At 37.6% G+C, this 13,249-nt stretch overlaps 1 protein-coding gene across 2 annotated transcripts in view; it reads left to right on the top strand.

Annotated features, from left to right (window-relative positions):
- CPNE3 (copine 3) overlaps positions 1-13,249 on the top strand; it is a 47,879-nt gene that overhangs the window by 28,270 nt on the left and 6,360 nt on the right. For both annotated transcript variants that reach the window (XM_040261124.1, XM_040261125.1), the window contains exons 8-14: positions 100-198; positions 3,358-3,444; positions 4,117-4,176; positions 4,759-4,892; positions 9,408-9,462; positions 9,546-9,597; positions 12,774-12,907. In XM_040261124.1, coding sequence (XP_040117058.1) covers positions 100-198; positions 3,358-3,444; positions 4,117-4,176; positions 4,759-4,892; positions 9,408-9,462; positions 9,546-9,597; positions 12,774-12,907 — 621 coding nt within the window. The remainder of the gene's footprint in view (positions 1-99; positions 199-3,357; positions 3,445-4,116; positions 4,177-4,758; positions 4,893-9,407; positions 9,463-9,545; positions 9,598-12,773; positions 12,908-13,249) is intronic.

Here is a 13,249-nt window from a genome sequence, read left to right as displayed (position 1 = left end):
ATTAAAAGTGCACTTCTTGGTAAGTCCCATTTATTGCAACCAATTCTTTTAAACAAAGTTATATTGGTTTTTATATATTTTTATTATGCTTCCTTATAGGTAGAGTGTTATGATTATGACAATGATGGGTCACATGATCTCATTGGAACATTTCAAACCACAATGACAAAACTGAAAGAAGCCTCCAGAAACTCACCTGTAAGTTGCACCTTTGTTATTTGTGTATACCTTATATTTGGCCCTGTATTTATTGCTTCATTTTTTCCTCTTGAAATAGCAAATAGCTTTCCTTGCTTTTACTCTATAATATGTAATATTCTGAAATCTGTGGATTTTGTTTAAGTAGTCAGATGATTCAAAATTCTTACTTAGGGTGAGTTTACATTTATGTTTAGAAGTTTGGTTTCCTTTCACTATGGACAAATATATGTGGTTTGATTGAAAAGCCTTCGTTTTAAAGATCTTGGCATCTCATTGGCCGCAGTAATTAATATCTACATGAGACAAATACCAAGGCTTAAATTGTGGACATTTATTCTCCTTTTGGATACTTCAGACATTGGCTTTTACCTTCTGTCCCTCTCTGATGTGTCCTTGCCCAAAGGAAGGATAAAAGCATAGTTATACTGCTTCAAATTATGTAGTATTAAGTTGCCATCTAATGGACTGATTTTGTTAGGATCATTTGTTTGCCTTAATTGCATTCAGTTTGTTAGTTAGTATCCCCACATATTTCTAAGATTGCTTCTGAAACTTTCCTGTCTCTATGGCAAAGTGTCTAAAAACTATTCCAGAGTGTTTTTATATAAAACTTATAAACTACTTCCCTCTTACTTAACTTTCTAGTTTAAATGAAATAAGTTAATTCTCTTTTTAGCTTACCTAGAATATGCTCTTGTATATATCATTTGCTTTTGAAAATCCAAACATGAAGTTTAAAAGGTAAGAGATTATGGTCAGATGGGAAGGTCTTTTTTTACCAAGTTATATAAGTAAAGTGACCCAAAAGAAGATACTGATAGTTTTAGATCAAAACTTAAATGCTAAATGAATAGATAAAACTTAAATACTAAATGAATAAATAAAACTGAATAGCTTTTTGATTGACATAATTGGGAGAAATGAGTTTTGAGCTAACAGAGTGGGACTAGAATTCTCAGAGGTAGGTCGTACAGAGATCTCTAGTCCTATCTCTACGGGCTTGCCAGGTGGCTCAGTGGTAAGGAATCCGCCTGCCAGTGCAGAAGATGTGGATTTGATCCCAGGGTCAGGAAGATCCCCCGGAGTAAGAAATGGCAACCCACTCCAGTGTTCTTGTCTGGAGAATTCCATGGACAGAGGGGCCTGGTAGGCTACAGTCCGTGGGGCCGCAATGAGTCAGACACGACTGAGTGACTGAGCACAGAGTCCTCTCCTTACCCCCTGGTCACAAAGCCCAGGTCCTTGTGTAGCAAAAGTGCTTGTGTGAAGTAAGAAGGGCTTTTCCAATCACACCTAATGGTTCAAATGCAAAGGTTGAATTGAGTTAACAGTTTAAATGAAAACAACAGTAAAATTCAGCTGTAAATATTCTGCTGAAAGATATATATGTTTAAGGGCAGAAATAATGGAAAACTGTGACAATCTGAACATTTCTATAAAGCAAGCTTCCTAAAAGAACTAAATATGAGGAGTGGTGTGTATCGTCGTTTCTCTGGTTTCAGTTTGTTGTTATTTTGCAGAACCAGTAAATGACCTGCTTTTAGAAGAGAATGAAACAGAAACTAACCGTGTAATTCTTTACAGAGCACGTAGGTGGTGGTGGTTTAGTCGCTAAGTCGTGTCTGACTCCCCGTGAACCGTAACTCGCCAGGCTCCTCTGTCCAGGGGATGTTCCAGGCAAGAATCCTGGAGCAAGTTACCATTCCCTTCTCCAGGGGATCTTCCTGACCCAGGAATCGAACCCGGGTCTCCTACATTGCAGGCAGGTGATTTACCAACCGAGCTATGAGGGAAGCCTCTTCAGTTCCTAAAAGGGGACATTAATCCTATCTTGCAAGGTTGTTGGCAGAATTAAATGAGATAATTGATGGAACAATAAAGTGTTCAGGGTCTAGGAACTCACTCTTTTGGTGCAGTTGAAGAGAGGATGCCGTATTAGCATGTGGAACTCTCCTATATCCAGCTAACTTGGTCCTTCCCTCCCCCATGATAGAATGTGGCTTTTAATACTCATTAAAAGTTGCAGTGACAAGGTTTATCCACTCAGTCATCAAAGGCAGGACTCTATCTTATCAACTCTGTGTTCAGTACCTAGAAGTGCTTGTTGCTTGGGTGGATACTGTAAAAATGTGGACAAATGAAGTGAAGTAATGTAGCCTTTCTGTTTAGGGCATTTCTGCATCTCTAATATTCAATAATTAGTGTGTATGATAATGACTGAAACTCTGGCAGGATCCTAAACCATCAAGAGATTTTTTATTTTAACATCATTTTGTTTGGTATCATTGTTTCAAAGGTATTTTTAAATGTTTGATTCTTAGAAAATCAGTAATGCCTCTGGCTAAAGTATGTAAGTTGCTTTCTATTGACCAGAAGAGGTGACTTATCCAGTATTCACTGAGTGTCTCTTATTACTAGGCAAGACAGTGAGAATTTCAGGGTATAACTTGGAAGTGACTGTACCCTAGCTATGAAAAAAATTAATGAAATGAAACAGTTGAAATTAATGCCAAGTATGTAAGTTTTATGTAGCTGTGGAAGCTTAATGAGAGAGATGGCGATCAGAGAAGACTAGAACAGGAGTTGATGCTATGGAGCAGGATGACTTGAGCCAAGCCTTCCAGAGGCATAGTGGGTAGGAGTTGGAAGGGAAGATGGTCTGTTTGTGGGAAGAAGACATTAGATCTGTTTCTATGCATATTCCCAGTGGAAAGGGATGATCTTGGCTGCGTATTTTACCATGGAGTTGGGCTTCATATATTTCTGTTTTCTGATGGTTGTTTTTTTTTCTTTTCTAAGCAGTGTGTTTTTGTGCTTTGTGTGGGTGACAGCTAAAAATAATATTTTGTTTCTTTTGTTATAAAGAAAAAAGATGATTACTTGGAGCATTTAGAAGGAAATGATCTACAAAGGAAACATTTATACTTAGAAACTATTTTAAAAGGTACAAAGTTTTAGAAGTGCTTTTAGGAAATGTGACTGATAAATATTTCATATATATAATATAGTATGCAATCGTTTCACAGTTGTATTTTGTAACAGACTTATATCAGTAGATGGTTTGATTCTAAGAGAAAAAAGTCATTCACTTAAATTTACACGAGCATTTTCTAATATCACTAATAATATTGAACATTTTGTCTTTTCTTCCTATAGGTTGAATTTGAATGCATAAATGAAAAAAAAAGGCAAAAGAAGAAAAGCTACAAGAATTCAGGGGTTATCAGTGTGAAGCAGTGTGAGGTCGGTTGCTCTTGACAGCTTATAGTATAATGAGATCGCATTTTAAGTTCTTCTATGAATATGGTATATATCACACAAGCACTTTGAACAGTTGAAAATTACATGAGCATCTGGGCCCCTTTAGAGAAGAAAATAGGAAATAGTAGAGAAATCTTTCTAGTAACTTTGCTTCCAAGGTTTGACAGCTCTCTAACAAAGGACAAATTAAAGTTTTTCATTATCTTAGGAAATACCGGGCTCCATTGGTGTTTTTCTGGTGCATCAGTGGAAATGACTTAACTCAGTGCATCAGTCCTGGTTATAATTTCAAGATGAGATGTTATGAGTGAAGGGGAAAAATCCAAGAGATTTCTTAAATGAGTGGGAGTTTTTGCTTTTGTTTTTAAATATATTAAAGTCTCAACATATTAAACTCATTACTAGTTTCTTAAAACCAGTGCATTTCATCTTTGGCTATTGATATTCTAATCTTAACATGCTATAATTATCTTGAATCTTACAGATTCATGACATGTAGGGGTAGGTTGCTTTAAATTCAAATGTAGGGGTGGGTTCTATGTATATATATCTTGTGCTGTTCAGTTTATAAATGATTAAAAATGAATGCCAGGGAGCTCTTTGCTTCTCTTAAAAAGTAGGAAAGTTTTAATTTTGTTTACTATTTATTTCTAGATTACAGTGGAATGTACATTCCTTGACTATATCATGGGAGGCTGCCAGCTGAATTTTACTGTGAGTAACACACTGGATTTTTCACAGTAGACTGTAGTGTGTGGCTTTTTCCTTCTATTTTACAGTGTTCTTTCTTTTACTGCCAAACTGACTTTGTGATGAAATGTATACAATCTGTTGAATATGGTCTCTGCAGAGAGTTTGTCTAGGTTCATCCAGAAGCTTTTGGCCTTGTCGATAATACCTTTTCCACCTGCAAAAAAGCATGTGTGTATAAATCAGTGACTATCCTGCAGTAATTTAATTAATAAAAAACATTAATCAAACGTACCAAAAAGTCCGCTATGTCTAAAGTCGTAGATATAATAATCTATGATTTAAGACATCTAGAAAATTAGGAATAGCAGGTTGCTTCACGCTGAGGCTGTAATTGTTTAATTGTCGTGAAAATACCTGTTGGCTCACGGCCTTGTTGGCAAATCTGAGCAGCGGGCTCAGGGGTGAGTGTTTCTGTGTCAGCAGTCAGTGTGTGTTTCCTGGGCATCAAGCGAGGATGCCCCTGCCTTCCCCTTAGTAAGGCCCGCATCAAGCGAGGATGCCCCTGCTTTCCCCTTAGTAAGGCCCGCAATTGTTATTTGGCAGGTGGGAGTGGACTTTACTGGTTCCAATGGTGATCCGCGTTCTCCCAACTCCCTTCACTACATCAGCCCCAACGGTGTTAATGAGTATTTGACTGCAATCTGGTCTGTGGGACTGGTCATTCAAGACTACGATGCGTGAGTATGACTCCAGTGTATATCTCCCCGGAAACGGCAGTGTCTGTACACTCTGCTGGTCCTCTGATGTAGTTGATGGGATAACGGTGCTAGGGAGAAGTAACTTTCTCCTTAAAATTTCTCTTGTCTTATCTTCTCTATTTTCCCCTTTGTGAACAGTCAGTGTTTACCTTTGACCTCTAATCTCTGGCTGTGATTAGTTATAATGTATTATGTGTAGAGTCCTTCTCTAACAGCTGACTGTTGGCAAGGCTTTTGTTTCTTTGATCTGGTTTTCTTGGGGCTTACTCACTAGGGATAAGTTATTTCTGTGGTTGAAGTCCAGAAGACACATTTTGTAAACACTCATAGACACTAAATTTTAATATGTCTATTTTCTAGGCCGTTGTTCTCAAATTAGTTTCTTAATGGTGATTTTCAACAAGCGCTACAGGATAACTTGATATAATTGCTATGAAATATTTTGAATTGATTCTCAATGGATAGATTTTGAATAGATTAAAATAGGTCCTTCTGAAGGTATACTAAACAATAGAAAAAAAATCCACATTATTAATTTTTTGTTCTGTATCTGTTAGGGTACAGTATACATTTTCACTTGTTTTTGTCTATCATTTTATGATAAAAGTCCAACATATTGATGGAGTTTTTCATTACTCTGTTATGCCATTTAGATGAAATTCTTAGACAAACAAATTTAAGGCAAGGGTAGCAGTTCCAATACCAGCCTAACAGAATTTAAGACAAAACTCATTAAATGCAATTTAAAAATTACTTTATAGATACTTTCTTATATAATCCAAAATGAAAATATAAGCATGGATATGGTTAGTAATAGAGTATCAATGTATTTCAATCGAAAATAGCTAGAAATATGATAAAAATTTCAAAGAAACACAATTGTAATGGGACTTAGATTAAAAAAGTAGTAAATTTACAGGGTTACTTTTTCAGACTGCTTCCTGGAAGTTAAAAGAAAAAGTTAACTAAAAAAAGCTTACCACATGAAAATTAAAAAAACTCTTAAGTAGTTCTTAGATCAAAGAGGAAATCAAAGTGTAAAAACAGACTGTCTAGAAATAAAGGGTATTGAGAAGACTATACATGGTCTCCAGCAACTTAGTTCCCCAGCCCACAGCAGTGAAAGCATCAAGTCCTAAATGCTGGACCACCAGGGAACTCCTTTTCTTTCATTTTTTTCTTTTTTTTAAAAAAGCATCTCCAGGGACTTGAACCTAGGCCCTCCGATTAAAAGTCTGATTACTCTACCAACTGAGGTAGCCAGGCAGTACCCAGGCATCTTTATAAAGGAAGATTTCTGACACTTTTATTTTTAAAAAAGAATTGAATATAAATGAACTAGCTTTTCAACAAAATAATATTTAAGGATAGAAAGAAAAATATACATACAGTAATAGTAGGAGATTCCATATACATGTTAGCTGTTTTATGTCAAGGAAAATTTTAAATCCTTTCTATAGGATATTCATCTAATCCTCATGCTTGGTTCTGAGATAGGTAGTATCATCATCTTCATTTTACAGATGAGAAGCCTGAGGCAGGAAGGCTAAAGTCAGGTGTCCAGGGTCCCTCAGCGGGTAACGGCAGACACAGAACCGTACCTGGGCTGTCTGGCTCTGGAGACTTGTCCTCACCACTCTGCTGTGCTCTGCTTCCTCCAAACATACAAAGTGATGACTTACACACACCAAGTTAATAAATTAAATGACGAGATGATTCTTTGCAAGTTCAACAAAATTTAAGAGAATCTTTGGTGATACTGATCCCCAAGAAAAAGAAAACGTGTAGAATATTAGTAATGAGACAGAGATCATAAGCATAAATTCAGAAGAAAAATCATTAAACATTGTATGTTAATGTTTGGTAAAATGTTATACTATTTCAGTGAAAAAATCTAGGTTGAAGGATGATTCTTTTAGAAAGCTACAAATTACCAACCTTGGCTCAAAGAGGCAGAAAACCTCGTCAGACCAGGAACTGGTCAAAGAGCTCTTCTCACAAAGGTACCAGCCAAGACAGCTTCATACATAAATAAGGAATGAATTCAAACCTGAGAGAATCAAGTGAAAAATGTTAGAAAGTAGTGAAAATTCAAAAAGTGGTGACATACAACATAAAATAAAAAATCAGCAATTTTTCATGAACCAGCAAAAACCAATTGAAGAAACTATAGTGAATAAAAGATCACAGTTCATAATGCAATAAAAAATGAGAATAAATTTAGGCAAAGGTCTAGGATATTTAGTGAGAGAAAACTACAGAATTATACCCAGGGACAAAGAAGGAAAGATACGTCACGATTCTAGATAGGCAGATGTCACAATGATGAAAATATAATGTTTCTCTCTGGATTAGTCAGTTTTAATCAGAATTCCAATGGAACCTTGACAAAATGATTCTTATAATTTTCTAGAGGGTAAAATGAATCAGAATAGCCAAGTTTTTCAGGGGAAGAAAAAAGGGAAATTTGTGCTTGCAGATATTAAAACTTGATATGTATATATATATATGACTTATTTCCCTAGTGGTTCAAATGGTAAAGAATCTGCCCACAATGTGGGAGACCCAGGTTTGATCCCTGAGTCAGGAAGATCCCCTGGAGAAGGGAATGACACCCACTCTAGTACTCTTGCCTGGAAAATTCCACGGACAGAGGAGCCTGGCGGACTACAGTCCATGGGGTTGCAAAGAGTCAGACACGACTCAGCAACTAAGCATAGCATAGCAACATTATATATGTTTCATGTGTACAATATTAAGTATATATTAAGAGTATGGAACTACTACATGACCAGTAGAAACATGCAATCTTGAAATAGACCCAAGAATGTCTGTGAATTTAAGTATATGATAGAGATAGCATTTTGAGGGAAAGGGGTTGTAACAACTGTCAAACTTAACATGAACTGGATTTGAATCCCTGACTTGTGCTTGTATATGTTAGGATACTTGTACAGGCTATGGACAGAACTGCTGAAAGAGATGCCCCAGCACACCGTGATTTTGACAAAACAGAGATTTGTATCTTGTTCCTCTTGCACGTCTAGAGATAAGCAGTTCAGGCCCGAGAGGGCCGTGATGCCACGGAGCGTCTGCCCTGGATCCGAGTTCTCGTCCTCTCCAGCCAGTGGGAGGAGGACAAAGGGACTGAGGAGGCGTGTGCTTCCCCCGAGGGTGCCATTCAGAAGTGGCTGCAAACCCCGCCTCTCCCACATCCAGCCAGAACCTCGCCCCTGACCACTGCCAGCCCAGAGAGGCTGGAGTCGGGCGAATGTCACCAGGGGCCCAGGGGATCCAGGGTTAAAGGGGGAGAGGTGGAACCTGGTGGATCCATGTGAGCAGTTTCTGCTTTACATGCCACTCCTGATGAATTACACGTTTAATGTCAAGATCAAGGCTTGGAAGTTCTGAGTGAGCATATATGTGAATTGTCTATGATATTGCAGTGAGGGCAGCCTTTAAGCAAGACCGAGAAGGCAACACTCATGAAAGAAGTTTTGGGTGTTCACAGTCATTAACGTTAACAACTAGGAAAGGGAAGCTCTTTTAAAGTTAAAGGCAGACTGTCAACTGGGAAGAACATTGTGCCATCGGTGACACAGGCTCTATCCTCAGCGCAAAGAACCATTGAGAATTAGTATAAAAAGGAATCCTGCTAGTAGCAATGGTAGTATCATCATTACAGGGTTCTACTATGGAAAGCTGCTGGTGTCTGTCCGTTGGGGGAGAATCTTCGTACAGTGGAATACTTGGCAGCCACTCTCATGATGTTGTATATTCTGTCCAAATTATTTCTGAACCCTTGGGCCAAATATTCATACATTTTGCTGCAGAAATGGAGAGTTTTGTGATGTGTAGCATCTGTACCATATTTCTGTGGCCAAACGTATGATATCTGATTCATATTAAGTGGTATAAATACAGGCTAAAAATAACCTCTTGTCAGTTGAGGTCACATTTCGCTGCCAAATGAGTATTTTTTGTAGACAAATGAAAAACTTGTGCTTTTTAAAGCTTTATTAATTTATTTACATATTTATTTAGTGAAATAATAAATGATACATAAGTAGAGGTGTGTTAAGTGTTAGTTGCTCAGTTGTGTCCGACTCTTTGCCACCCCATGGACGGTAGCCCACCAGGCTTCTCTGTCCATGGAATTTTCCAGGCAAGAGTACTGGAGTGGATCGCCATTTCCTCCTCTAGAGGATCTTCCCAACCCAGTGATGGAACCCAGGTCTCCTGCATTGCAGGCAGATTCTTTACTGTCTGAGTCATAAAGTCCATATTAATAAATACATATAGAAAGACTTTAAATTCCTTCAATGCACAGAAAAATATTTAGGATGAGAGTTTCCAAATATTAACATTAGTTCTAGTCTTTGTTTTATTTTTATATTTTTCTAAGATTTTGAATGTTTTAAAAGTAAGCTCATATTGTCTTGTTATGAGCAAAGATACAAATGACCTTCTGCTTTTTTCAAATTTTCATTTTAGTGATAAGATGTTTCCAGCTTTTGGCTTTGGAGCCCAGGTCCCACCTCAGTGGCAGGTAGGAAGAACTCTTCACTGTGAAGGTTTGCCTCCTAGCAAAGCAAAACTTGCCTCATCAGTCCTTCTTTCATCTTTTGACAGGTTTCTCATGAATTTCCAATAAACTTTAATCCATCCAATCCCTACTGTAATGGTAAGTTAAAAATCAACATGAATTTTCAAACTGAAAACCTTGCTCAGTCTTTGTCAGTTGTTTTTTCTCTCTGATTGAAAGCTACTCAGATTTCCTTTCTAGGTTTCTCTTTGTGACATATTGAATTTCCTATCACGTAAAGTAGAATTTTACACCAAGTTGGTGGTTAGTGTGGTAAGAAGGCAAATCACTACAATAATGATGAAGACTGCAGGCTAAATTCTTCTACCTTAAGAGGTCTAATAGAATAGAAGATTTCTCAGTCTCGATGGTAGATCAATAAGAGTAATCATTTCACATTCAGATATAAGTTGATTTAAAAATAAATCTTCAATAATATGAATCATTTAATATGCAGGTGCTTTTTCTCAGATTAACAGTTAACTTTCTATGAAGAAAGTGTCCAGCATCTAATTACTTGTTACACCGGTTCTGTAAGGAGGTGGAGGTAGGCTAAAGAAACACAGAATTAAGCTCCAGGAGTAACTTTCCTTTGTGTAGAAAACAGGCACAAATATTGCTGTCATTCCACTTTTCTGTTTATCCCTCAAATATCCCAGTGCCTCTTCCTTTTCAGTATATTGCTGCTGCTGCTGCTGCTAAGTCGCTTCAGTCGTGTCTGACTCTGTGCGACCTCATAGATGGCAGCCAACCAGGCTCCTCCGTCCCTGGGATTGTCCAGGCAAGACTACTGGAGTCAGTTGTCATTTCTTTCTCCATTTTACCATATTGAGCAATGCCAAGTCTCCCACAAAATTAATATAAAACTGAACAGTTTGGAGGAGGGAAGGAGGTAGGGGCAGAGGCATAAAAGTATAGACCCTAAGCTAATTTTCTGCAAAGGGTCCTTTTAACAGTTGCAAGATATATAGATTTCTAATAGAAGAGGATGTCCTTCTTCCCTCCCCTTCTTAAATGATATTCATAAAGTAGAAGAGCATGAATATTTTGTTGGGGGTAGTTTGTATTAGGATTTTCTCCTTTTTTGCAAAACTCTTTTCTCATACTAATTCAGTGTCCCTTTATGCACGTTCAGCGACTGTGGTTGTGACCTTTTATATCTCTAGCCATATGAAACTGGGGATATTTTTCTTTTTTTTTGGATTTGGCAATGATTTATTGAATATGATACCAAAAGCACAGGCAACAAAAGAAAAAATAGATACATTAGACTAATTAAAATTTAAAACTTGTATAAATCAAAGGACACTGTCAAAAGAGTAAAAAGTCAGCCCATAGAATGGGCATGGGCACTTCATACCCACAATAAATAGCCATTATTTCTTTTTTTTTTTTTTAGTAATTTTTTCTTTTTAAAAAATGTGCTTCATGCTTATGATGAAATTGGAACAGTTTTTCGAATTTGTTGTAATTAGATTTTATGTTTTGCAAGTAAATATGGATGACAGATCATGGGATGATTCGTTTTAGAAGTTCATCCACTCTGAGTAATAAGAGCCCATCTGTGGGCTGTCATGGAGTGCCGCTTTTCTGCTTTCGGTTTAGTCTGGACAAAAGAAAGAATCGTTTTGGTTTCAGACAAAGGAAGTGTCACACAGAAAACAATACAACTTTATTTTAAGACAAGGAAGTTTAATCCCCTTCTCTTAGTCACTGAATTTAGTTGCCCATAAAAAACATGTCTCAGTTGTTCCTTTAATGCAATGGAAAGATACTAGCATAATTCAGTTTTAGTTGAGGAATTGAAGGCTGTTGATATTTATGAAAACATTTAATAGCTTCGTATACCTTATTGAAAAGCAAGCTAGATGATAGAAATGGAAGAAAATATTACTGTTGCTTTGGTTATGGGTTCAATTTTTCTATAACATATATCGTTACAGAAAGATCCTGCTGCTGGCTTATGTTAATATTATTTTTGTTACTACTGGACTGACTAACCACTAGTTACAGCCTCACCTTATGCATGTAAAATCATCTCGATGTATGAATTAGTTACATTCTCAAAGGTAGTTCACAAGACCACTTATTCTTAAATTCAAAGTGCCTAAGGAGTTTATTGGCTCTCAAATTCTAAGTGGAGAGAGTTGATCTTGTTAAGCTTTTAAACCAAATATATGCTGCTCCTCCTTATTAATCTATCTTCTATGGGAAATTTTAAAAGCAGGACATCTGTTTTGGTTGATGTTAAAAAGTCTTTTAAGATTTTCCTGATACTCTCAGCAAAGGACTGTGGGGGAGTTTCTATAGGCTTTCTAGGCTCTTACCTACATCCCAAACACTCTGTTGTGTATTAAGGGCAGATTCATCAGCAGTGCCTTAATCAGGGGTGCTGTTCAGCTCTTGATAGGCTGTGCTGCAGGAATCAACAGTCTCCAAGTCTCAGTAATCTGTAATGACAGTGATCTGTGTCTCGCTCACTTGACGAATCTCTCGACTCTTGGCTAGACCGCTGCACTCCCCTGTTCCTTCTCATTCGGGGCCTCAGGCAGTCTCTTCCCATAGCAGGGGGGGAAAGCAAGAGAGCTGGCAAAACCCAGCAGCGATTCTTGAAACATCTGCTTAGACTTGGCTGTCGTGTCTGTTCACTTGCACTGGGCGAAGCTATGCCGCAGGCCTAAGCTGCAGCCCACAAACACACGCTCGAGTGTTTCTGCAGCAAAATGTGATAAACAACCCAGAAGTGAATACTTGCAATTGGTACAGTCTACTATACCATGCTTAATCTGTAAGTTATCGAATAAACCCTTGGCTCGAATTGGCATTAAGTTTATAGTTATCTGGCATTTTTGTAGAACCTCTGGTCATATATGCAAAGGGTTTCCACTTTTATCAGTTACTTTTTCTTACCTTGTCGTCAGTGGTATTTTGCAGCATCTTTCGCATGGTTCTTTTTCCGTCAGAGTCTCATTCTCAAAACATATCAAAATTAAACAGTGTAACAACCCTACTGAAGACTAATGAATAATTTGGCTGAGGTGAAAGCAAATGCCTTCTGCTGGGGGAGAGTAAAGTTTATAGGTTTTGTGTGTGTGTGATGGAGTATCGCTATGGAGCTTTGTAATATATACCTTAGAGAACTCCTATATATGGCATTTTTGACTCTTTAAAACACTGTATGTTAGTATATAAATTAAACCAGCCACTATGGTGAATAGTAGACAAATAAATTGTGCTTGAGAATTTTTAATCCTGCCTTTTTTTTTTAAACCTAGGAGTCCAAGGCATTATAGAGGCATATCGGGCCTGCCTTCCTCAGATAAAACTCTACGGACCGACTAATTTTTCTCCAATCATCAATCATGTGGCCAGGTTTGCTGCTGCAGCCACACAGCAACGGACAGCTTCTGTGAGTGCCCTGTTGCCAGGGGGCAGGGAGGACGTGGGCTGGTAGTTGCTCCCAGTGCCATTTTCCTGTTTTATTTGGTCTGTCGAGATGCAAACACAGGGCATGAAGCAATGATGTGTCCTCCTTGGTTTGGGAGTAACATCTGTTAAATCGGTGAGCATTACAAACAAGAGAACAGCAAAACAACCTTTATACTTAATGAGTTTGTTCTCTATCTTTTGAAATAATTTTCCTGGGTAGGTTCTGAAAAAAAAAAAATTTTTTTTTGAGTAGCTTTAGCAAGTTCAGGCTTGAGGAAACTTACCACTTCAGTTGCTGTTGCAAAATGCCTGTTCAACCCTG

The sequence above is a fragment of the Oryx dammah genome, unplaced genomic scaffold (genome assembly GCF_014754425.2).
Source record: "Oryx dammah isolate SB20612 unplaced genomic scaffold, SCBI_Odam_1.1 HiC_scaffold_19, whole genome shotgun sequence".
Taxonomy (NCBI): Eukaryota; Metazoa; Chordata; class Mammalia; order Artiodactyla; family Bovidae; genus Oryx; species Oryx dammah.
Note: the sequence above shows the minus strand (reverse complement) of the source record. Positions and strands in the feature narration are given on the sequence as shown.